Source organism: Microcaecilia unicolor, chromosome 6, assembly GCF_901765095.1.
Source record: "Microcaecilia unicolor chromosome 6, aMicUni1.1, whole genome shotgun sequence".
NCBI lineage: Eukaryota > Metazoa > Chordata > Amphibia > Gymnophiona > Siphonopidae > Microcaecilia > Microcaecilia unicolor.
In genome coordinates, this window is record NC_044036.1 from 39,999,546 (window position 1) to 40,024,673 (window position 25,128).

A 25,128-nucleotide genomic window follows, 5' to 3' on the forward strand; every position below is an offset into this window, starting at 1 on the left:
GTTTATGTATAGACTTGTTTGCTCTGGTACCAAAAGTGTACATTTTACCCACCCAAAATGTATAAGCAAATTAAAATGTTCTGAAGATATAGCTAATTTAAAGATTTTCCGTAGACCCCACAACATTTTTACAGGTGTAGAAAATGACCCCTTGGAAATATTGTTTCTAAACTGGAGTACGCTCTAAAGTTTAAGAAGTCGTAGTATTGTGTAGAGGGACTCGTTAAGGAAATTAACCCACAATTAGACTTCTTCTACATAATCCAGTGCGACTTGTAAAAGGATGGCGTGTTTATTCACAAATTTCCCCTCTGGCCACAAAAATATTACTTAAGTGGTTTCAATATTCACCCCCCCCCCCCCACCCCTCTCCAATTCTTCTCCCGAAATGCCTCTCCAGTCTGTTGCAGTTTGTCTTTGGAGTTTGTTTCAATATAGGAATTTGTAATCAAAATACTGCAGAAGCCTTCAATAGGATCTGAGCTGGAAAGGTTCGTTTAAAAGAAAACAAAAATTTTCAGAACAAGAAATTCACTGCCGTTTTATTTCCGTAAAGCACTTTTCTCCTTCTATCTTGGTCGTTTTCTTAGATCTCAGTAATTTTATTGGTTTGAAAAATTCAGTTACTGTTTAAGGCTCTAATTCGATCTTTGTGTTCAAAACTTTTACTCTGGCTGTAGGGTCTGAAACACCCAGATTGGGGTTACAGATATTGGACATAGCAATGGTTCTGAGATCTCGGAAAGTTGGACTCGCCTGCCCCTAGTTTATTCACCTACCTGGATAACTGCTGAAAGGTTGTCAGTGGCAAACTGGAAACCAGGCACCACGCACAGTTAATCCTTTACAGGTTGATGGTTTGATCTTGCAGTTGAGGTGTTTTTGTTTTTTTTTTATGTTCCTTGATTTTCTGTCAGACCAGAATCTGATGAAGTCATTTGTTAACGGCTGGGTGCTTTGCCTCCTATCGTAAGTTTATCGTCGGTGAAAGTAAAACACAAATAAATACGAAGTTGCACTTTTGCATTGTTTTATTTGCATAGAAAGTGATGGAGTATAAAACGAATTTTAAAACTAAGTGCGGTCTGATTCATTGAAGTTTTCTTCATTATGTAGCCAAGAGAAGAAAGTATTGATACCTCGGAGCTTTAGTAAGCCAAGTGAGATATTATAAAACATCTCAACTCTGTATAGGTTTTGTGGCATTGTATGTCTTGATATGTGCTGAGACAAAATCAATTTTAGTTTTATCAGCTTGTATTTATAATATGTAAATAACGGCTTTAAATAAATTCCGATAATGAACCTATTAATATGAAGATGACTAAACAATCGCTAAAGCACAGAGCAACCAATTTTGAGTACTTGATTCCAGTTTCCTCTTCCCCACTCAATGTGTCACCTTGACTAAGTCGCTTAACCTCCTGCTTGCTAATTACAAACGTAAGATCTTGAGGGCAGTGGGATGGTACATGAATTATCTTCCACAGAGTTCTGTGCGTGGTTGTATTGCATAAAAAAAATAGTTCTTAGACATCTAGAAACTGCAAAAGCTTGAATTACATATCAAAATACCTTATATATTTGATATATCAGTTCAAATAATTATAGCATAGAAATGCACAGCAAGGCAGATCATTCTCACTCTGGAGTCTGGAACATTACACAGAGTTCTGAATGAGAGAATAGCCCAAGTTACTGCGCCCTCTATGGTTCTGATTTTACATTCCACGTTGTTCCCAATAAACAGTGTACAGAAAAAAAAACATATAAGGTACAGTGGAATAAACCATATGTTATTATACAAAGTTTACAATGCGCTGTATCATACATTATACGTATCCATCCGATGATAATTCATATAACACACTGAAAACTCAACAATGAACTGACAGAATCAATAGCTAGGGAATAAGATAATACATCTTGGGTCAGACTATATATCTTTAAGTAAACATAGTAGGACACTAACAATGTTACTTTGAAAATGATTATGTCTATAAGAACACTTCGGCTTGCATTTAAAATATGGCGTGTGTTTTAATTTTATTTTTGCCGTTTATCCATTCAGTTTATAACGGAGCCCAGCAGACATAGGCCTATCAGAGAAGTAAATGAGTTCGAACAAGGCTCACAGAGAAGGCCAGGTTTCATGACATGAAAAAAGGTAATCTTTCTTTATATGATTTTAATTTGACTCACAAAGAAAGGAAAACTAACATTTTTAGATGCTTGTCATTTAAATGCTAATGATGATAGCCTTATTTCTGATTCTTTCAAAAAATGTTCTTTTCCGGAATGCACAGGATCCATCTTCCACAGTTCTCTCTGTGTGACATCACAGTGGATTGTGACGTCAGAAAGCCGTTGAGACATTCAATCAGGAAAGACTGATAGGCAAAACCTGAACATATGATCGACAAATATTAACTTGGGGGAGGGGACAGAGATTAAAACGTATGTAGAATTTTTATATTTCTTGTGACGTCTGCAATTCTTTTTTTTTTTTAGATTCTTTAGATCTTCTGGACTTTAACCAAGCAGTAAGTGTATTTTCACACCAGCTATGATGGATGCTTTTTGTTCTGATTTATGGTGAAATTGCATGTTATAAACTTTTATGAGAAAAAATTTTCAATAAAAAGATTTTTTAAAAACAGATCGAACAGGACTTTTCAAACTTTCCTGATACCATTTAGCAGTTTTCAAATAGTTATGTACTACATACTGAGGTTGGAAAAATCCTATTGGTTCTATAGAATATATATATATTCTATAGAACCAATAGGATTTTTCCAACCTCAGTGTATGTGTACATGTATGTATGTATGTATGTGTGTATATATATATATATATATATATATATATATATATATATATATATGTGTGTGTGTGTGTGTGTGTGTGTGTGTGCGTGTGTGTGCACTGAGGTTGGAAAAATCCTATTGGTTCTATAGAATATATATATATTTTTTTTTCTATAGAACCAATATATATTTTTCAATTTACCAAAGAACCGGTGATTCTAGTGAGGCAAGTTCTTCTTCTGGGCTCCAGTGTTTCGGCCAGGACTTACCTGTGCACAGTACGTCTCACATTGTACAGTCTAGACTCGAAGCACTTATGTAATTGTTCTGGAGCACAGGAAACTTTTGACGCGCAGGCGGGGTTTCAAAAGTGCAGGCGGCCTTTGAAGCAGGTGAACAAAATTTCTGCTCCTCTGAACACGGAAGCATAAACATAATCAAACCCACATTACAGATTAAGAGAAACTGAGCTCATCATTTACACATGGCATAAACATTCTAGGATAAGCATCCTTATAGCTTTCACAATATTTGTTTACATTTATAATATAAGTGTACATGGGCCAGGTTTTTTTCCCCCCTTAAATGATACGTTTAGCAGAGGCTATTGCATCGAGAAGAAGCGGCCCCCGCCTGCTGGGATTCATGTAGTGGGACTGAATGTAATGGTATGCAGAATTATCACTACATAATATGAAAACAGGAGTGCTACGTCTGCATTTCTAATCTAGTTACTAGGGGTTCTGCTCCAGTGCGAGCCTGGAAAATGGCTTTTCACATTAATTTCGGTGTCAACAACCTGACCCATGGCAGCTTTCCTATCTGGCACGAACAATAAAGTCCCGTCTAAGGAAAACGATTTAGTGGTCCGTTTTAATACGAGATTCCAAAGATTGTATTTACATTGGAAAGGAATCGTGTTAGGTGCCTTTGATGTTCCGAGCGCTGCTATTGCGTTTTCCAATTCGTCTTTGCTTATTATGACGCGAATCAAGTCCGAGTTTAAAAGAGCTCAAGTTTCCGGGACGCACCAGGAAATGCGCTAAATACCTACTTCATAAATCGCATTTAAATAACACCAGTGGTAGTCCAAATAATCAGCCTTAATATAATCTTTGGAATGGAATTAGACTAAAAATAAGCCAACAGCTGTTACGCCTTCCTTCTCTCCCCTTTCAAACAAGAAAAGACCTTTTTTCATAAAAGCTCATTGGAACAAGTGTATATGTAGGGGTAAAACATTAATACATGAAAAGGCATCTGTGTGGGGGGGAGGGGGGGGACTAAATTGGCTGGCAATATTTGGGAAGGGGGATACTTCAGGACTGATCCACTCTGTTCCTCCTGGTAGTTGATTCGTAATATAAGTTAACCTGAAAAAAATGGGTAATCATCATTTAAATTAAGCGTTTAAAACGTGCCCTGATAGATGCATTTTTAAATACTCCATCCAACAAGTTGTAACTGAGATTTTCATTTTTGTAGTTACAGCTTTGCACCCTCGAGTTTAGCCATGTTCCCCCGCCTCCCTCCCCCCCTCCCCCAAATACGTTTCTGGGTTGCCAAATACTCGTAATCCTTTTAGTTCTCAATAGGGCAGCCGCCTTGCATAGCTTGTCGTATCCCAGGCACTAAATCAAATATTATTTTAGAGCACCTCTGTCCATTTAAACGAGATTTTAAAAACCAAATTGGACAGCGCATGCAAATTCTAAACTTTCTAGCACGGACGGAGCAAGGTATACATACATCTTTGCGATACAAACGTCTCCTAGGATTAGTAGAAGTGACCCGGACCGTAACATTTGTTTTGAAATTTCAAATAAAATCGCGCTGGATATTGATAAATAAAAATACGTGCATTGATGCTGAACTTCAGCGCTCATATTGTTATCTTCTCTCTCGGGACTCTTTTTCTTTTAAATATATATGGCTCCATTAAGCCATTTAAAGGTTTCTAAACTTTCAGCATTGAAATACCAATAAATCGACAGGCAGTGATTAAGATGCAGATGCACTTCTGGTCTTTGGTGCTCAGAGAACTCAAAGACGTGGTGCTTATAAGGAAGGTCAGAAACTTACTGTACAAGTGGCAGGCTTAAGAGAGAGCAGGGAACAGCGTCCTGGTAAAAGCCGGAACAGGACCTTGCTGTAGTTTCTTGGGGGGGAAGCTGCTCAGAGCTGTCCCAGACTAGTACATGCCAAGTAGGTAGAACTAGGCTATAGTGTTGCTGCTCCCTGGAGCCGGGAGTGGAGAGTGTGCGCTGTGTCGTGGTCCCTCACAATAGGACATGTTTTAAAGGCTGTGCTGTCTTTTACCAAACCCCAGCAGACAGATCGCTGGCAGGCGATGTATCAGGTTAATGCTATACTATCGCGTGCAGCCGGAAGCATTCTAAACCAGATCTCCCAAGCTCTGCTGAGCCGAACCGGGCAAATCCTGCCCGTCTACAAGAAGCGGGTGCGCGTGTGTGCTACGGCTGTCCGACTTTCCGTCTGCAGGCAGCAGGCTTTCCCCCTCCCCATACTATAAGATCAGCTGCTAGAACTAGATGGCCAGGAATAAATTCGGGTTCTGTCTCTCTGCATAAAAAGACGTAACTGTGATTAATTCCGTTGGAATAGACTGGGCCCCTGGCCTTGTGAATCAAAGCCCTGCTTGCATAATGAAAGGTGCAAGATTATTTTTTTACATACAGTACCTATCATCATTTACATGTGAAAAGCCTTCTGTGATTCAAAAATGTGAAGAAGGGAAAAAAAAAAACCCATCTGAAGCAGAATCACGATTTCTGTTCTTTTGTTTGGAGCTCTGTTGTGCCCGGCAGTGTGAATGGGGTTTTGTAAAACGGGACAGATAAAAATGGGCAACATCATATTGTTTGACAGAATGATCCAAAATGATAAAGTGGCTTCTCCGAGGGGGGAGGGGGCAAAATAGTGAACACCAAAAAACAGCCCTGAGATCCAGCCTGATGTTGCCTAAAGGTCTGCTCGAGCTGAAGCATACAAAATCACATCAAATAGGCTTCTTCTAATAAAAACCCATTTTTTTTTTACCAAGAACCTTTTTCTCCCGCGGATGAAAAGAACAATTTTCCAGAGAAAGGCTCGTTTTGATTAAACCTGACATGCTGATAACTCCATGCTAATGTGAAATAATTAACATAATAGCCATAATTAAAAGCACGCTAACAATGCCATAAATTTATCACACAATTTTACTAGCTTTCTGTCCCTAACTGCTCTCTCACCGTTAATTAAATGTGTTGCTTTTTACAGAATGGATGTTTATCCATTTCCTGTACAAATAAATCCCAAACCGATTTTTGAAGCATGACCAGATCCCAGTGTTTCATCATTAATAAACCACACTAAAAAGTTTCAGCCTAAATGAAGTTTCCAAATATTATCATATCGACAAAAAAAATTAGTCTACGATGAAACTTTTAAATGTAGTTCGTGACTGATAAGTCCTAGGCCTCCAAGACAGAATTTGGTCACGCTTCAAAAAGCCACTTAAATCTGAAAAATTCCCGGCTTCTGTTTGCAAACCACAGTTAATAGAATATAAGAGTGACTTGTCTTCCAGGGAAAACGAATACGGACTTTAATAAGCTGCTTCTAAGAACAACCTCAAGTCCCTCTTTTTGGATTTGGGAGATATATTTTTAAAATAATATAAAGGAAGTGCTTCACGTTAGCGAAGTTAAATGAACTATAATGATTTTAACACATTGGTGTTTGCATGTTATCCCTGTGATTACAAACTAGCTCACTTTCTATTAGAAAAAGTAAAATGACAAATCTAACCCGGGTCAGGTCACCAATTTATATAACTCATTAGTGAAAGTAATGAGATGAAAGAGGACACTTGATTCCTTATACCTTTAAACAATTAGAAGAATATATGTAACCAAACGCAGCGCCATTACTGCCCCCTCTTCCTCCATCACAGTCAGATACAGATACACCATCTGACAGCCCTTGTATTTTTCTCTCTTCCTCCCCCCTCCAGTCCACACACACTCATAACACACACCTCAATATAACCACTGTAGCTTATTAATGAACTGTTTTGCTAAACGTCTTAATACATCTAGTAGGTTACTATACAGTTCTTTTCTAAAATATATATTTTTAAGTTCTTTCATCTACCTACTTTTTGGTTGCTGTCACTTGTGTCTCTGTTTTCTTCCTTATCGATTTTAACTGTTATGTATCCAGGTTCCCTTTCCCTTGAGTTCCTCTACTTGTCATTCTATATACTTCACTACTCTATTTTGCTTCATACGCCTTTCCAGATTTCTCCGAATATTTCTATTTTTTTCCCCAGCCTCTCTCTATAATGCTAAAATTCTTAACTTCGGTGAGGTAGGTAGCTGGGTGCCACCCCCTATCAATCAGATTCATTCAAGTTTCCTTATTACTATAAAAGGGTTTTTTTTGCTCCCTAAATCGTGTACTAGGGATTGAAGGCTTGTGGTTTTTAATAGCAAACTGCAGTTAAAACAGTATTTAATACCAAAAAAAACCTATCGGATGCAAAGCAACGCTGTTTCTAAATGCTTCCAGCATTTGCATCCTCTTTTTTTTTTTTTTTTTTTTACAAACATTTCCACACCTCTTAATCGTTAAATTCTACAGGGAATTCCTGAGACACATATTTTGTTTCACCCTCCCTCTTTTGCAACAATCATTTCAATGTTGCAGAAGTGGGGAAATCGGAAAGGCCAGAATCTGAATGCTTGCACTTGATCTGCGAGGTGTCTCGATCATCTCCTACAATCCTGGACACTACAAAAGCAGCAGCTGTGCTTACTGTAAATATGTTTGCGTTGTACACATGTAAAAAGTAAACTATGCAACCGGGTCGGTTTTTTTTTTTTTCTGGAAAGGTGAGATGTTTCTGAACGGATTAAGCTCCCCTTTTGCTATAAAAGTTTCTTAGAGGTGCTGATTTTTTTGTGTTCAGATTGACTGAACAAGATATTAAGAGAATGGATCTCTAATGGAGGGGAAACGTTTCTTTCCACTGCAATTAATGGTATGAATCAATTAATTTGACTTTGGTGTTGGAAGAAAAGCGTAACAAACGAAACTGTGAGTTCAAGTAGCTCACGTTCCTCCCCCTTTCAGCTCTGAGGGTTCAAAGCAGATTTCCGACAAATAGAACAGAAAAAAAAAAGGGCAGTTTGCCCTCCCCACATGTAAGTCAGTTTGAGTCGATTTTGCTGCAAAAAAGAGCTCCTTTGTCCAGATGGCAAAACACAAATGAGGATCATTTGGTTTGAAATTCATTGACTGCGTAAGACCATGCTCAAATACAGCACGAATTAAACAGAAATATCCAGAAAAAAAGTGAGAATTAGTTTTAAACAGAAGTCACATTTAAATAAGACAAAACAAATTCACTAAGCCACTTTTTGTCTGATTCTGTTTTCTCATATTTTATTAATTATGAAAACGTTAAATAAAGGGTAGTGATATTAACTCTGGTATTATTTTGTCATGTTCGGTGTTTATCCTTTTTTTTGTTTATTTGTTTTTGCTAGTACATACACATAAATACTGTTCCTTATAACAATTCTCCGAGCTAATTTGATTTATGCATTTTAAAGAATTTATCAGCCCATGCCTTATAGGGACTATACAGAATTACAGCCTCCTCTTTCTTTACAATTACTTCAAGGAGAAAATATGTACTTATACATAAATCCCCATCGTTCCTTTTCCTGATTCCAAATTCGAAAAGCTGGTTTCTTATTTGAATCCTCAGGTGCTGCTAAATATTCTAATTAATACTGATTCACACACGTTTAAATTACACCTTTATAATGCACTCTTTCAAAATATAAAACTAATCTTTACTCTCCTGCTCATCAATGTTTGTTTCTTACACATCCCACCGTTAGAAGACCCAACAAGCTCCTTTCTTCATTAAGCAGACTAATCCACAGCAGTGCCAGGCGTCCACACTACACAGGCTGGAGTGGAGGGATTGTTTGAACGGAATACTGTAACCCTTCTCAGGGTTAACAGGGTGTTCGAAGCCCTCACCGTAAAGTCATTCACACGCTTTTGTCGGGTGTTAATATAGAGATAGAAAGCAGAATTGATTCCTTTGTCAATTATTTTCATTTATGCAGGGCAGAAAATGAACAGCAGATCAATCGGAGTATAACCTGCAAATCCAGTTTAAATACATTTTTATGTTGAGACCATTAAAGCATTTACAGAAATGACATTTAAACACACACACACACAAAAAAGTCATTGATCTTCATTGGGAATTAAACATTAGCGCTTCTTGTATTTCCTTTCTCGATATCTGTTTGTTTTAAGGTCACATGCACCCTTGACAACAATACACAAAGATCACGAAAATAATTACTGAGCCAACCTCCGTTTCCGACTCTCTGACTTCCCCAGATGTTGGTTTTCTGCTTTATTTGAACACGTCCCTTGGCGCAAAGGAAACGCAGAATGTGTCCTGAACTTGTTTTTTTAGGATTCTCTCTGGTGGTAGCGCGCTGCATCCTCAGGACATGGTTTACCTTGGTCTCGATGAATAGAGGGGTTCACATTCAACCGCACTCTCCCATTTCCTACTTTTTCATATGCTAACACCAGCGATGATTAAGTCGTTAACACCTCTGCAAAACCAGTTAAGGCTTCTTTATTTATAGTTTCCCTTTGTTATCTTACGTCTTTTATTTCTCTCAGCAGCAATCTAATAGATTAATCAATAGCCATTTTCTGATCTTCAGTTCCCAGCTGATGCTTGGAAAAAAAAAAATTACAGCAAAGTGATTTCATTTTCAAAGGTACTGATCCCAAAGCTCTTTTTTTTGTTTGTTTTTTTAAATGAAAATATGCTGAATCCGCTTACTTTATAATAGGTGTTTTGGTGAAGACTGGACATGATGGCTCACGTACAAATCAGTTTTTATTGGAGCAGATTGTTCCCCCCCCCCCCCCCCAGGTAATTTCTTTATTTGCTGTCTTTGAACTGCAGTTTTTAACTTCCTAGGCTGAAACCGGATTGTGATTGCATTTTGCCTATTCGCAATTATATCAAAGGCTGGAGCCGAAGCGTAATAAGAGGAGCCGCTCCTAATATGTAATCTTAAACAAAGGCAGGCTAAATGGTTTCAGATTGATGCTCCTATTTGCTACTCCCTAGCCAGCGTGAAGCAAAGCTGTGGGCTGAAATGATGCTTGTATACGATGATAAGTAGAGCTACTCTTGTCTCTTTGTTGACAATTCGGTGAAACAACTTGAGTTTTGCTTGGTTTAACAGTGGGGAGCCTGACGTCACTGGTCACGTGCTCCCCGGGTCAGTATATCTTTAACTGGAAAGTAATCTATCAGCCAGTCTTTAAAAAAGGGACTTTAAAAGTGGCAAGTGAGTTCCTATACACCCTGCCTATTCCTCAAACTCTGGGAAAAAAACTACAAATAAAACAAGAGAGAAAGTAAGGGGGGAAACCCTAAAAGTACCCTTGACCAGGGGAGCTTGAAAGGTTGGCTTTAGATCATCATCTTACGACTCAAGTGATCAGCAATTAGAAAGCACTGCAGTTTGATTCTGAAAGTCACGTTCTTACCATTTTTTCCTTTTTTTTTTCTTCTTCTTCCAGTTTGTTTCCTTTTCCTCCTGTTAATTTGCACGTTGGGCTGCGATGACCCTGTCTGGCGGCAGCAGTGCCAGCGATATGTCCGGCCAGACCGTGCTGACGGCGGAGGATGTGGACATCGACGTGGTGGGCGAAGGGGACGAGGCCGTGCAGAAGGAGGGCAGCGACTGCGAGAGCCCCCCCGGAGCCCACCACGAGCACCTGGACGAGGTGGAGGAGATCGGGCTGCAGGAGGGGGCCCCCCGGAGCCCCTCCGTCGAGGCCGAGGGCAAGGCAGAGGGCAGCGGCCACCCCCAGGAGGGATCGGCGGCGGCGGCGGGTGGCATCCAGAGCAAGCCCAAGAACAGCCTGGTGAAGCCCCCCTACTCCTACATCGCTCTGATCACCATGGCCATCCTGCAGAGCCCCCAGAAGAAACTCACCCTCAGCGGTATCTGCGAGTTCATCAGCAACCGATTCCCCTACTACCGGGAGAAGTTCCCCGCCTGGCAGAACTCCATCCGCCACAACCTGTCCCTCAACGACTGCTTCGTCAAGATTCCCCGGGAGCCCGGCAACCCTGGCAAGGGCAACTACTGGACCCTGGACCCGCAGTCCGAGGACATGTTCGACAACGGCAGCTTCCTGCGCCGGAGGAAGCGCTTCAAGCGCCACCAGCAGGACGCCCTCCGGGACCAGACGGCTTTGATGATGCAGAGCTTCGGTGCCTACAGCCTCGCCAGTCACTACGGGCGGCCGTACGGGCTGCACCCGGGCGCCTACCCGCACCCGGCGGCGCTGCAGTACCCCTACATGCCCCCGGTGGGGCCCATGCTGCCCCCGGCCGTGCCCCTGCTGCCTTCCAGTGAGCTGAACAGGAAAGCCTTCAACTCGCAGCTCAGCCCCAGCTTGCAGCTGCAGCTCAACAGCCTGAGCACCGCGTCCATCATCAAGTCGGAGCCTAGCAGCAGACCGTCCTTCAGCATAGAGAACATTATCGGGGTGTCGGCCACCAGTTCCGGGGCGGCTCAGACTTTCCTGCGGCCTCCGGTCACCGTGCAGTCCGCCCTGGTGAGTCACCAGCCTTTGGCCCTCAGCAGGAGCACGGCTGCCATCGCCCCCATCCTCAGCATGCCCACTAACCTCCTCTCCGGACAGTTCCTGCAATCAGCCTCGGCGGCTGCAGTGGCTAAGTGGCCAGCCCAATAATCAAGACTTACCTTCGTTTCTTTTTTTTCCCCCGGAGCAGATCTTTTACTGAGCACCCTGGACGCTAAACAGCATAACCGTAACCCAAAATGTAACGCGAAATAATAATAATAATAATTAATAAACGGAATGCTTTCTGGACAGGTAAAATATTTGTACATATTGTATAAAAATTATTGGCTTTACTTTCTGGGTTCTTATTTTTTTAAGGAAAGTAGATTTAGAGCACTGAGCTTTCACTTTTTTTGAAGGTTCACTCTCAGAAGTTTATCAGAAGTATATAAATAACAGGAAATTTTAAATATAAAATAAAAAAAAGAGAGAAAAACAGTCATTCTATTATAGAACTCTGTTTATAAATGAATATATGTATTCTTTAAATGTTATCACATTGTGTTGTACACAAGTTTGTAAATAAATTTTTTAAATGGTACTGTTTGTGTTTTCAAGTAATTTTCTACTTAAATAGTTATCTGCCATTATTGATGTAATTTGTGTTGCATAAGTATACTTCTTTGAAAACAAATACATTAAAATATACATGCTTGTTAACTTGTCCTTGAGTTGAGATAAGCAAAAGCTATTATCAGGCAATTTCAAACCGATATCAAACAGGTAGATTTTTTTTCTACCTTTATTTAACGTAAATATAGGTAAAACAAGATCAGGGCAGACATTTTTTATTTCAGCTCCAGTTATCTTTGTTGAACGGTGTGAATTCAAATATTGTAATTCTATAAGATGTGCTATAGAGCACAATTTAAAAAAAAAAATTAATTTAGAAAAAAACCTCACTTGAAAATCAGCAAATGAGAACCAGCATATTTAACCGTAATATATTTCTCTACATTAAAAATTAACTGTCCTCAAAACACTGTTCTTAAATTGCACATGACAAACTATTGAATTACAATTTTATAAATAATGAAATGTACTCTTTAAAGCTCTATTCTAATTAAATTATAATCCAATTAAAATTGTTATAACCAACACAAGTCAGTATTAAATAAACCAAATAACATGATTAACAAATTTCTATATTGAAAAGTGACAACTGCATATTGATATGAAACAAAACCCCCAAAAGATAGGGATTGATTAAAATAATAACTTCATGGAAATAATTAATGCATTTTAATAAACCATATTTTTTAAACATTTATTTTCTTTTAATGAGCACATTTTTTTTAAATTGCTTATGCTGCTCATTCGGCTCAAATTACAGATGTTATCAAGAAAAAGAAGAGCGTGTGTTTAGAAGATAAAGGCATTTTACTTATAATCGACTTTGTTTTTATTAAAACTAAAAACACTATTAGGTGTATTTAATACGTTAGTTGCAATATTTGTGTTAACTGAAGACTTTTTAGCATATGTATCAATTTTATTTTAAACATAAGATCAATTAAGTGATAGAAATTGGACGTTAATAAAAACTGTCTGTAAAAAAAAAATCTCAATTTGTCTGTAAAAATCCATTATAATGGTGATTAATGGAATTTCACAGCACAAGAATACAGCTTCATTACTGACGTATTTCTAGTGCTACTGTTCAATAGATAATATTTGCTTTGGTACACTCCAGTGTTTCTCAGGTTAACCGTAAATGTTATCGTCCGCTAAGCAAACATTTATACCTCTATATAAATATACGAAAATAAAACAAGCTGCCCTGGGAAGAGACGGCTTGAACTTTATAAAGAAGAGCCTGAAAATTATCTGACACTAGAACGCACTACAGTCTCCTTAACCAAGAGTGTATTATGTGTCACAGGATCTCAAATCAGCTCCTTACATGGAGACCCTCTAATCTCTTTTTACAAGGAAAACTAAACTGATCTAAATCTGTTTGTGTGTTCGGGCTATTAAAGTAACAAGTTGTTTCACAGTTGTGTCTTGCTAATCGGTTTTACACAAACAGCAAATGGTACATGATTTGTGCAAGCCAGGGTTATTTCTATATTTAGCCGATACCCCTGGGAAAAGGGAAAGGAGTCTTCTTGGATTCACTTTTAGGCTCAAGAAGCTGCTGATCCAGAGCTTCTAAATGACATTGGATAACAGGGGTTCATTCCAGCCCTGATCCTTTGTTACTTATAAATTACTCCTTCATACTTCCACGCATAGCACTAATGCCTTTGGCTCCCGGAGCTGCGTTCTCCAAGCTGGGGTTGGTAGAGGGCTGGAGAAAGAACAGACAGCCTGAATATTTTAGATTATCTTTGATATAAGAAGTGCCAAAAGTATACAACCGGGCATATTCTGTTAAAGCTCTAACGCTTAGTATAATACCAGCATTGGGCAAAATACTACAATGCATTTGAACTTTAGGGAGTTTATTTATGAATCATGTCTTCCTTTTTCTCTCTTTAACATTTGTCCGTATAAAATGCTATGTAGAAATAATAACAGTGAAAATAGGTTTACATATTTTACGCTATAAAATGTTACCCAGTTCCAATCATATCAACAATTATATTTTGGCAGTATTAACTAGATTTGCTATAAAAGTGGCACTTTTATCACATTCGCTCGTAAAAGAGTTGTTTTTTTTAAACATTTTTAGTTTCATCCGTTAAAAATTGGGTTGGAGACATATATATATATATATATATATATATATATATATATATATATATATATATATATGCCTTTATATTTTATATTTTTCTCAACAATTGTCTATAATGTTTTTGATCGATTGCACTGGATTAAGAATTTTTGTATCTGCATTTTTCTCACTCCTATTTTATAGTATAAGTGATGAATTACCTTTTTATTCAAAATTAAAGTTAGCTCGAATGTTTTAAGGGCCTGGTTTTTAAAATGCAAACGAACTGATTGAATCTGTTGAAATAAGAAGCAGGTGAAGTCTTTTACTTTTGAGGCTTTTGCTGTTCCTAGAGGCTGGTCAAGAACTTGTAATAATAACTGGAAGCTGTAGAGGGCGTCACGGGTATAATGAATTTTGGAATACAATCATGTGCAGGTACTAAAAGACAACGATTTCGTTCATTCGTTTTCTTTCTTTCTTTTTCTATTACATTTGTTTTTAAACTGCATCATGACAACTGTTTTAAGATATTTTTATTCTTCTGTTTTGCAGTAGCAGGGTGAAGTGATGGAGAAACTAACAAAAATGGTAACGGAGTGTATTTTGTTTTCGTAGTTTTATATAATGCGAATTTGATTTCAGTGTAGAGATCTGTTACTTATCTATATCATTTAACGTGTTACACGACACACGAAGAGAAATATTTTAAATTGTTCTCTCAAAGGTCTGAAGAAAGCGCATGTTCGAAATAGTGAGGAATCCTGTGCGTAAAAAATGTATCTAAAGTATTTTTCTCATCGACAAACAATGAGGGAAACCCTTCAGTACACCTGGCCCAATTAATCTTGTCTAGATCCCTTGTTGGTGCTTTTTGGACAAGCAAAGATGAAACATGTTTTGCGATTAAAAAAAAAAAAAAAGAAAGAAAGAATATCTCCATACAGGTTGATACTTTCCTTGAAGAGAAATGCAGCACACACACACACAAAAAAAAGGCTCATAACCAAAAAACAAGAAGCAAATTAATAGCATGTGGAATACTGGTGAAACTGGAGGAACGAGTGAGCGTAGCTAAACATTTTGACCATAGTATTTTGATGGGGATAACTTTGCTCTTAAATATGCCCTCCCCACACGTATCACAGAGCCAAACCAGAGTGAAAACTCTTACACACAACAGACCAAAGCTACGTAGCGCAAGGTTTATTTTCTGTTTTCCCTCTCTGCTTCAAAAAAACTATTCGACACATATGGGGAAAAACCTGACACCATTGGTGACAGATGCCTATTAGTGTAAGGCATAGCATACCGGTCTCTAGGGTGTATTCAAAGTAACCAGATCCTAAACATTGGTAAAATGACCATCCACTGGTCTCAGACAGTTGGTCTAGTTACTATCCAGAGCCAACTTTCTGTTGTCGATTTAGGTTTTTTTTTTTTTTGGGGGGGGGGGGTGAGGGGTGAAGGGTCGGGGAGAGAGTTGTTAATTTACTCAGTTGCAAAAATATTCCTTCAGTAGCTGGAAGGTTACATACAAACATTGAGATAAGAAATTTTACGTGAATTAATGTTAATTGTAAGTATAATTCTCATGACTCCTTTTTAAGAATGCTAGTTTAAAATAAAGACCATTTCATACACTAAGAAAATGCCCATTCCAAAATCTTTTAACTTTTGCACTCCGCCTCGACTCAAATCTTCGTTTCGTTTGTTTATATTTAAATCAATTGCATTTGTTTTCTTTAAAAACGAGCCAATACAAAACGAATGTACTTCCGATCCAAGCTATTTGATTGCAGATTCTCAATAAGATTTTTTTTTCTTTTTTTAGAAAAATGTTTGTTGTTAAGTTAACGATTATTGGCGGTTGACCTAGAACATCTCTGGAATGTTTCCGTCAGAGCGCAGTGTTGCGTTTATTGATTCATACACAGTCACAAGTCGAGCATACCTTCCAGAAGATTTTCAAAATTGTTTAAAAAGCCATCACAAACAGACACTAATGAACTAAAAGCTGCAGTCCAGAGTCATTGCACAAAGACAAGGGCAGCTTATTGTATAAATAGGTCCAGTCAAAAGCCTTTTCTTTCAGACTCTCTCGATAATACAACATTTTTTGCAAGGGACAAAAGCGCAAATCGTAAAATAACGTTTATTTTCTCCCTCAGCTACTTCACTCCATCTTCCCCCAAACGGTCACATAAATAGCTCACCAGTCACTGGCCAAAATCTGACAGCAGGTGCTTCGTTAGTTACTCTAACCCCTGGGACTTAAAAAAAAAAAAAAAGTTGCAAAGAAAACAAAATGAGGCTGCCTGGAAGAGAGAAAGACCGGATTGGGCTGGGGGAAATCGCACCCTATATTAAATAGCATTAATTAAAGGCAGAGCTTGTGCACAAGAGCTGCACCATTTCCATCAAAGCTGGTATTCCTCAGTCTATCTAAAAACGGAAGCATTTTATGTCAAAAGTGTAACATTTCATTTTAATCATTCTGAAAAGGGGGGAAAGTGTACAAAGTTCCGAGCTTGATGAGGTTAGTCATTTGATGCACAAGGACATGTTTCTTCAAGTCATTTTATTGTAGGGTAACTCTAATTTTAATAAGGTAATTTATTTTTTATAAGCTATATTTTTCCATGACTATGGGCTGGCTATGAGCAGTGTTTCTCGTAGGATTTAAATAGATTTTCCCCAAAAGATAAATTGAAATAAGGTTGCACTGTTTTTGTCCGAAAGATGAATTGAGATTTCACATGAAACCACCACCTCTAGCACCAATTTCAAGAAAGCACGTTTCCGGAATCGTGTTCTGTTTTTCTCCGAGAGCTGCTGTTCTGCACGCCATGTAGAAATCTCTGCATCAAGACTGAAGGGGGAGGGGAGCTAGAGGTCCATGCCCAAAGAAAGAGAAGAAGTAAATTGGGCGAATGGCTCCGACCCCAGCCTGCCATGAATGAGAGGGTGAGTGCCACCCCTGGGTGCGGCTGTGAAGTGTTGGGAGCTGGGCTTTGCAGTGCACTGTTGGTGTCAGGCCGGCAGGAAAAGGACAGAGGGGTAACCTAATTGGATGGCGTTTTTTTAAAGTGTTTGGGCATCAGTGGCAGCTCCTGCTGGGAGGAGGGTGGAGAGTGTAATTAAAGCTGGGGAGCCCCAGAGGTGGAGGAAGTCTTCCAGCTGGAGCTGAAGGAAGAAAATCCTGTCCAACCCTCCCTTCTCAAAAATACCAACAACCCCTACAGGTTACAGGTTATATCTGGTTTCGTTTTATGTCAGCAGTTGTCACAGCATTGGGGGGGGAGGGGGGTACCCAAGCATAGGCCCTTCAAGGAGGTCCTTGAAGGAGGCCTTACCATTCACCCGGCAGTGAATCGGAGGCCTTGGTTACTACTATGCCAAGCCTCCAGGTCTACTACTATTACTTAACATTTCTAGAGCGCTACTAGGGTTACGCAGCGCTGTACAATTTAACAAAGAGAGACAGTCCCTGCTCAAAGAGCTTACAATCTAATAGACAAGTGAATGGTCGGTCCGATAGGGGCAGTCAAATTGGGGCAGTCTGGATTCAGTGAACGGTAAGGGTTAGGTGCCAAACGCAGCATTGAAGAGGTGGGCTTTAAGCAAAGACTTGAAGACGGGCAGGGAGAGGGCTTGGCGTAAGGGCTCAGGAAGGTTGTTCCAAGCATAGGGTGAGGCGAGGCAGAATGAGCGGAGCCTGGAGTTGGCAGTGGTGGAGAAGGGTACTGAGAGGAGGGATTTATCCTGTGAACGGAGGTTACAGGCGGGAACGTAAGGGGAGATGAGGGTAGAAAGATAGTGAGGGGCAGCAGACTGAGTGCATTTGTAGGTAAGAAGGAGAAGCTTGAATTGAATGCGGTATCTGATCGGAAGCCAGTGAAGTGACCTGAGGAGAGGGGTGATATGAGTATATCGGTTCTGGCGGAATATGAGACGTGCAGCAGAGTTCTGAACAGACTGAAGGGGGGATAGATGGCTAAGTGGGAGGCCGGTGAGGAGTAAGTTGCAGTAGTCCAGGCGAGAGGTAATGAGAGCGTGGACGAGAGTTCGGGTGGTGTGTTCAGAGAGGAAAGGGCGAATTTTGCTGATGTTAAAGAGGAAGAAGCGACAGGTCTTGGCTATCTGCTGGATATGCGCAGAGAAGGAGAGAGAGGAGTCAAAGATGACTCCGAGGTTGCGGGCAGATGAGACGGGGAGGATGAAGGTGTTATCAACTGAGATAGAAAGTGGAGGAAGAGGAGAAGTGGGTTTTGGTGGAAAGACGATAAGCTCGGTCTTGGACATGGGGGTTCAGTTAACTTGCCCTTGCTGTATGGCGGGGCAAGGGGAAATGGTAGTTGGTAAGATTTACTGTGGTCACCTTGCTGCAGATGGCAGGTAGCCCAGTGTCCTTTCTTGGTTGAATGCTAGCTAGGGTTACTGTTATACCACCCATAAATGGAGCTGCGGCCTTGTTAAATCCAATTAAATGTTTTGACTGTTAAAGAAAAAAGGTTGTTTGGTGTTTAGTTATTATTGGGTGAGGGGGGGCAAGCCTCACATCCCTTGTCATACCGGGGTACAAATTATATCGTAGTGATAGGGAGGATCGAATTGGTGGAGGGGTAGCACTGTATATTAATGAGAGCCTTGAATCAAATAGATTGAAAATTCTGCAGGAAACAAAACACTTCTTGGAATCACTGTGGATTGAAATTCCATGTGTAAAGGGGAAAAGGATAATGATAGGAGTTTACTACTGTCCGCCTGGCCAGGATGAACAGACGGATGCAGAAATGTTAAAGGAAATTAGGGACACAAACAAACTGGGCAACACAATAATAATGGGTGATTTCAATTACCCCGATATTGACTGGGTAAATGTAACATCGGGGCACACTAGGAAGGTAAAATTCCTTGATGAAATCAAGGACAGCTTTATGGAGCAGCTGGTACAGGTGCCGACGAGAGAAGGAAAAATTCTAGACCTAGTCCTTAGTGGAGCGTATGATCTGGTGCAGGAGGTAATGGTGCTGGGGCCGCTTGATCTGATACTAGCTTTGAAGTAAATATACATAGGAAATCAAATACGTTAGCGTTTAACTTTAAGGAAATCACCAACAAAATCAAGCTCAGCTTCAACATCATGGACTCATGGGCAAATGCATTTCATCTAAAACTCAACAAAGAAAAAACACATTGTCTCATCCTCTCCTCCTAAGTATCAACACCCCAGACCACACCCTCCCTATCTCAGACAACCTGAAAATCCTTGGCGTTACATTAGACCGCAACTTAACATTAGAGAGCCAAGCGAAATCCACAACAAAGAAAATGTTCCACGCAATGTGGAAACTCAAACACGTGAAACCATTCTTCCCGAGGGAAATATTTCGTAACCTGATACAGTCAATGGTACTGAGTCACATGCATGTTAGACTACTGCAACGGAATTTACGCAGGATGCAAAGAACAAATCCTAAAAAAGCTTCAGACTGCCCAAAACACGGCAGCCAGGCTAATATTTGGTAAAACACGATTTGAAAGCGCAAAACCTCTCCGTGAAAAACTACACTGGCTCCCAATCAAAGAACGTATTGCCTTCAAAATCTGTGCTATGGTTCACAAAATTCTCTACGGAGAAGCCCCAGGATACATGACAGACCTCATCAACCTACCAACCAGAAACACATCTAAGTCATTACGAACATATCTAAATCTGCGCTACCCTAGCTGCAAAGGCCTCAAATACAAATCAACGTACACATCCAGCTTTTCCTACATAAGTACACAACTGTGGAACACATTACCGAAAGCCTTGAAAACAACAACCACCTAAATTTCCAGAAATCACTAAAAGCCAACCTGTTTGAAAAGGCATACCCTACCAACCCAACCTAATAGCCTGATCTCTGCAACACAACAAAAGTAAAGTACGTAATGGACATAACACAACTCTTCCGTTGACTGCTCCACATGAACTTTTATTGCCACAACACCACTTTGTATTTGTTCACACCGGAGTCTGCGAATGCATCTCCGGCACTATGTAAGCCACATTAAGCCTGCAAATAGGTGGGAAAATGTGGGATACAAATGTAACAAATAAAATAAATAAATAAATAAAATCTAAAATAAAAAAAGGAGACTATGATAAAATGAGAAGAACAGTGGAAAAAAACTTAGAGGAGCGACTGTGAGGGTCAAAAAGTTACATCAGGCGTGGATGCTATTCAAAAACACCATCCTAGAAGCTCAAGCCAAATATATTCCACGTATTAAAAAAGGAGGACAGAAGACCAAACGACAGCCGGTGTGGTTAAAAAGTGAGGTGAAGGAAGCTATTAGAGCTAAAAGAAAATCCTTCAGAAAATGGAAGAAGGAACTGACTGAAAATAATAAGAAACCGCATAAGCAATGTCAAGTCAAATGCAAAGCACTGATAAGAAAGGCAAAGAGGGACTTCGAAAAAAAGATTGCGTTGGAGGCAAAAACATACAGTAACATTTTTTTTAGGTATATTAAAAGCAGCAAAAGAATCGGTTGGACCGCTAGATGACCGAGGAGTAAAAGGGGCGATCAGGGAAGACAAAGCCGTAGTGGAGAGAATAAATTCTTTGCTTCAGTCTTCACCAAGGAAGATTTGGGTGGGATACCGGTGCCAGAAATGGTATTCGAAGCTGACGAGTCGGAGAAACATAATGAATTCTCTGTAAACCTGGCGGATGTAATGGGGCAGTTCTACAAACTGAAGAGTAGCAAACCTCCTGGACCAGATGGTATTCATCCCAGAGTACTGATAGAACTGAAAAATGAGCTTGCGGAGCTATTGTTAGTAATATGTAATTTATCCTTAAAATTGAGCGTGGTACCGGAAGATTGGAGGGTGGCCAATGTAACGCCGATTTTTAAAAAAAAGTTCCAGAGGAGATCTGAGAAATTATAGACCGGTGAGTCTGATGTCAGTGCCGGGCAAAATGGTAGAGACTATTATTAAGAACAAAATTACAGAGCATATTCAAAAGCACGGATTGATGAGACAAAGTCAACATGGATTTAGTGAAGGGAAATCTTGCCTCACCAATCTACTACATTTCTTTGAAGGGGTGAACAAACATATGGATAAAGGTGAGCCGGTTGATATTGTGTGTCTGGATTTTCAGAAGGCATTTGACAAAGTACCTCATGAAAGACTCCAGAGGAAATTGGAGAGTCATGGGATAGGAGGTAGTGTTCTATTGTGGATTAAAAACTGGTTAAAAGATAGAAAACAGAGAGTAGGGTTAAATGATCAGTATTCTCAATGGAGAAGGGTAGTTAATGGGGTTCCCCAGGGGTCTGTGCTGGCACCACTGCTTTTTAACATATTTATAAGTGACCTAGAGATGGGAGTAACTAGTGAGGTAATTAAATTTGCTTATGACACAAAGAGGGGCATTATCGAACGGCGCTGGTGAAATTGATCGCCGGCGATCTATTTTGGCGGCGCCGCAACAGCTGGCCGGAACCGTATTATCGAAAAAGATGGCCGGCCAACTTTTGTTTCTATAATACGGTTGGGGCCGGCCAAATGCCACAGATCGCCGGGTTTGAGATGGCCGACTTTGTTTTTCAGCGATAATGGAAACTGGAACCGGCCATCTCAAACCCAGCCAAATCCAAGGCATTTGGCCATGGGAGGGGCCAGCATTCGTAGTGCACTGGTACTTCTGGATGTTTAGATCTTGCTGATCAGTTATGTTATGACTGACTTGTTCAGGAGTGCTGTATTTTCTGATACTGTTTTGAGAAATGTTCAAGAAAGACTTCATACAAATGAAAAAAGTCCCTGCCGTGCATTTTCCCTTGATGGCCGTCCCTGACGTGCACTTCCCTTAATAGCCGTCTTTCTCCCTGAACAGGGAAATCAAAAGTTTTTGCACACTGCTTTTTTTGTAGTAACAGTGGGATTTGAACCAGCCACCTCTGCATTACAAGACTAGTGATGGTACCACTTGGCCACAGCTCCACTTACTTAGGTGTCCCTCCTTTTTGATTATACCCCTCCAGGTCTCTCTCAGCCACTCACAGACAGCTTAACACACTGTGATTGGCTGAGAGAGATCTGAAGGGGTATAATCAAAAGGGAGGGATAGTCAAGTAAGTGGAGCTGTGGCCAAGTGGTTACATCATGGCTCTTGTAATGCAGAGGTGGTTGGTTCAAATCCTACTGTTACTACTAAAAAAAACTGTGAGCAAAAACTGTTTTGATTTCCCTGTTTGGGGAGAAAGCCGGCCATTAAGAGAAGTGCATTTTTGGAGAGAAAGACGGCTATTAAGGGAAGTGCCTGTCAGGGACGGCCATCAAGGGAAAATGAACGGCAGGGATCTTTTAATTTGTATGAAGTCTTTCTTGAACATTTCTCAAAACAGTATCACAAAATACAGCACTCCAGAACAAGTAAGTCATAACATAACTGATCAGCAAGATCCTTTTTTTTTTTTTACGAGCTGGCCGACTGGCTTCCCCTCCTAGGAAGGAAATGTTTTAAAGTTTTTTTTTGGGTGGGAGGGGGTTGGTGACCACTGGAGGAGTATGGGGAGGTCATCCCCGATTCCTTCCGGTGGTCATCTGGTCAGTTTGGGCATCTTTTTGAGACTTGGTCGTGAAAATAAATAGACCAAGTAAAACCGGCCAAATGCTCGTCATCGCCGGTTTTCTTTTTTCCATTATCAGCTGAAGCCGGCCATCTCATAAGCACATCCACATCTCGCCTTCACTACCCTGCCGACACGCCCCCTTGAAGTTTAGCCGCCTCCGCGACGGAATGCCGGCGAGTGTGTCCAAAAATCGGCTTTCGATTATACCAATTTGGCCGGTTTTAGGAGATGGCCGGCCATTTCCCGATTTGTGTCGGAAGATGGCCGGCTATCACTTTCGAAAATAAGCTGGAAAGTTATTCAAAGTCATTAAATCGCGGGAGGATTGTGAAAAATTACAAGAGAACCTTATGAGACTGGGAGACTGGGCGTCTAAATGGCAGATGACGTTTAATGTGAGCAAGTGCAAAGTGATGCATGTGGGAAAGAGGAACCCAAATTATAGCTACATCATGCAAGGTTCCACGTTATTCACTTTGAATGGGCTGTGTCACCATTGCCGTGTGGCTTTGTAAACAAGAGGGATAGTGCTTAAACAATAAAACATTCAAAGAAAGAACAAAAAATCTTTTATCAGTCATAGTTAAATCCTAGAAAACAAATGTGTTTTTAAAGCTTTATGAAAAAGATAATAAGATGGTATTGTTCATATCTGAAATGGAAGATTGTTCCAAAGTCTTACACTATAGAAGGAGAAAGATCATTCCAGATTTATTTTATATTTAACACTTTTCACTGATGGATAATTGAGCTTCAACTTTTGGGTATTCCTTGATGTTGACCAGTTGTTTGGCAACATTAACAACTCCATCGAACCTTCTGCATTTAAACCAAAAAGGGCCTTATAAATTAGACACGCAATCTTAAACTCAACCCTTGCCTGCACTGGGAGTCAATGTAAGGCAACCAGCAATGGAGAGGCATGTTTAAACTTGCCCAAACAAAATATCAGCCTAAAGTCAATCTTGAGTCCAAAGGAACTCCCAATACTCTTTTCAATTTCCAAGATTTTGGCTGATGTCAATGTCATTTCTTCAACTGATATTAACTTATAGTCTCCAAACCACAAGATCCTGGTCTTAAATTTATTTAACTTCAAAAAATTATCTTGGGAACAAGAATCTATCATATATTTTTTGTCTTAAACTTGATAATGTTTTTTCAAGTGAATTCTGTTCTAGACAAAGCAAAAAGATATAATCAGCAAAGGATAGTAACAAACCCCCAGTTTAGTCAGTATTTTCCCCAATGATCTTAAATATATATTAAACAGATTTGGGGAAAGGGAGGAACCCCGCAACCAGGTCTCCAGGACAGGGAAACATCTCCATTTTTCTTTTCCCAATAAGTACACTAAGGAATTCACCAAACCTCTTCAATAAGGTATCAGCAATCCCTAATTCAGTGGATCCTGAAAGACTGGATGGCTACATAGAGGAGAGTGGCTAAGGTTGCCACAGTGGCGGACACCTGAGCTACAGCAGTTGTGGCTCATGGGAGATGAGCCATAACAATAAGCAATGACAAGATTGGATTATCTGGGTGGGTTGCAAGACCCAGTTAACGGGGATGGAGACCCATGCCTTCATCAGGGCTCTTGCTGGCAAGGCGGAGCTGTGAGACCTGAGATCAGCAGCGATGGATCTCCAATGGATTTGCTACTTAGCTAACAAGGCAAATAGTGGGGAGTCGGGTATTCCAGAACATTTTAAGTGTTGTAAATAAACAAAGCTGCCGCCTACTGTTTACATCCAATGCGTGTGATGTGGAATTATTTTAAACAATGTTGGGGCTGTTGACATGTTTGAGTTTAAAAAACCCCATTAAATAAGGGTGTAGAAGGGTAAGAGATGGGAGGAATGATAAGGATGTCACAGTAAGGCAATCCCAGCTCCAATGGTTAATAAGCTTGTAGTAAAAAGTGAAATAGCGCCAGGGTCTTATTTACAAACTCTGCTGCCAAATAACTAAGGATAACACTATCTGGAGGAGTGGCCTAGTGGTTAGGGTGGTGGACTTTGGTCCTGAGGAACTGAGTTTGATTCCCACTTCAGGCACAGGCAGCTCCTTGTGACTCTGGGCAAGTCACTTAACCCTCCATTGCCCCAGGTACAAATAAGTACCTGTATACAATATGTAAGCCGTATTGAGCCTGCCATGAGTGGGAAAAGTGTAGGGTACAAATGTAACAAAAAAAAATTGAGCACTGCTGTAGTGTCAGGCATTACATTTATTAGGAACTGATGTAGTAGAATATTTCATTTTTTTTTCTATTTTGTATCTATGGGGGAAAAAAATGGT

General features: G+C 40.1%; 1 protein-coding gene across 1 annotated transcript; it reads left to right on the plus strand.

Annotated features, from left to right (window-relative positions):
• The first annotated feature begins 10,212 nt into the window (after positions 1 to 10,212).
• Positions 10,213 to 11,956, plus strand: FOXD3 (forkhead box D3). Its single transcript, XM_030206483.1, has 2 exons — positions 10,213 to 10,334; positions 10,452 to 11,956. Exon 2 carries the CDS (start codon positions 10,494 to 10,496, stop codon positions 11,634 to 11,636), a length of 1,143 nt encoding a protein of 380 aa, XP_030062343.1. The 5' UTR covers positions 10,213 to 10,334; positions 10,452 to 10,493; the 3' UTR covers positions 11,637 to 11,956.
• The last annotated feature ends 13,172 nt before the right edge of the window (positions 11,957 to 25,128 follow it).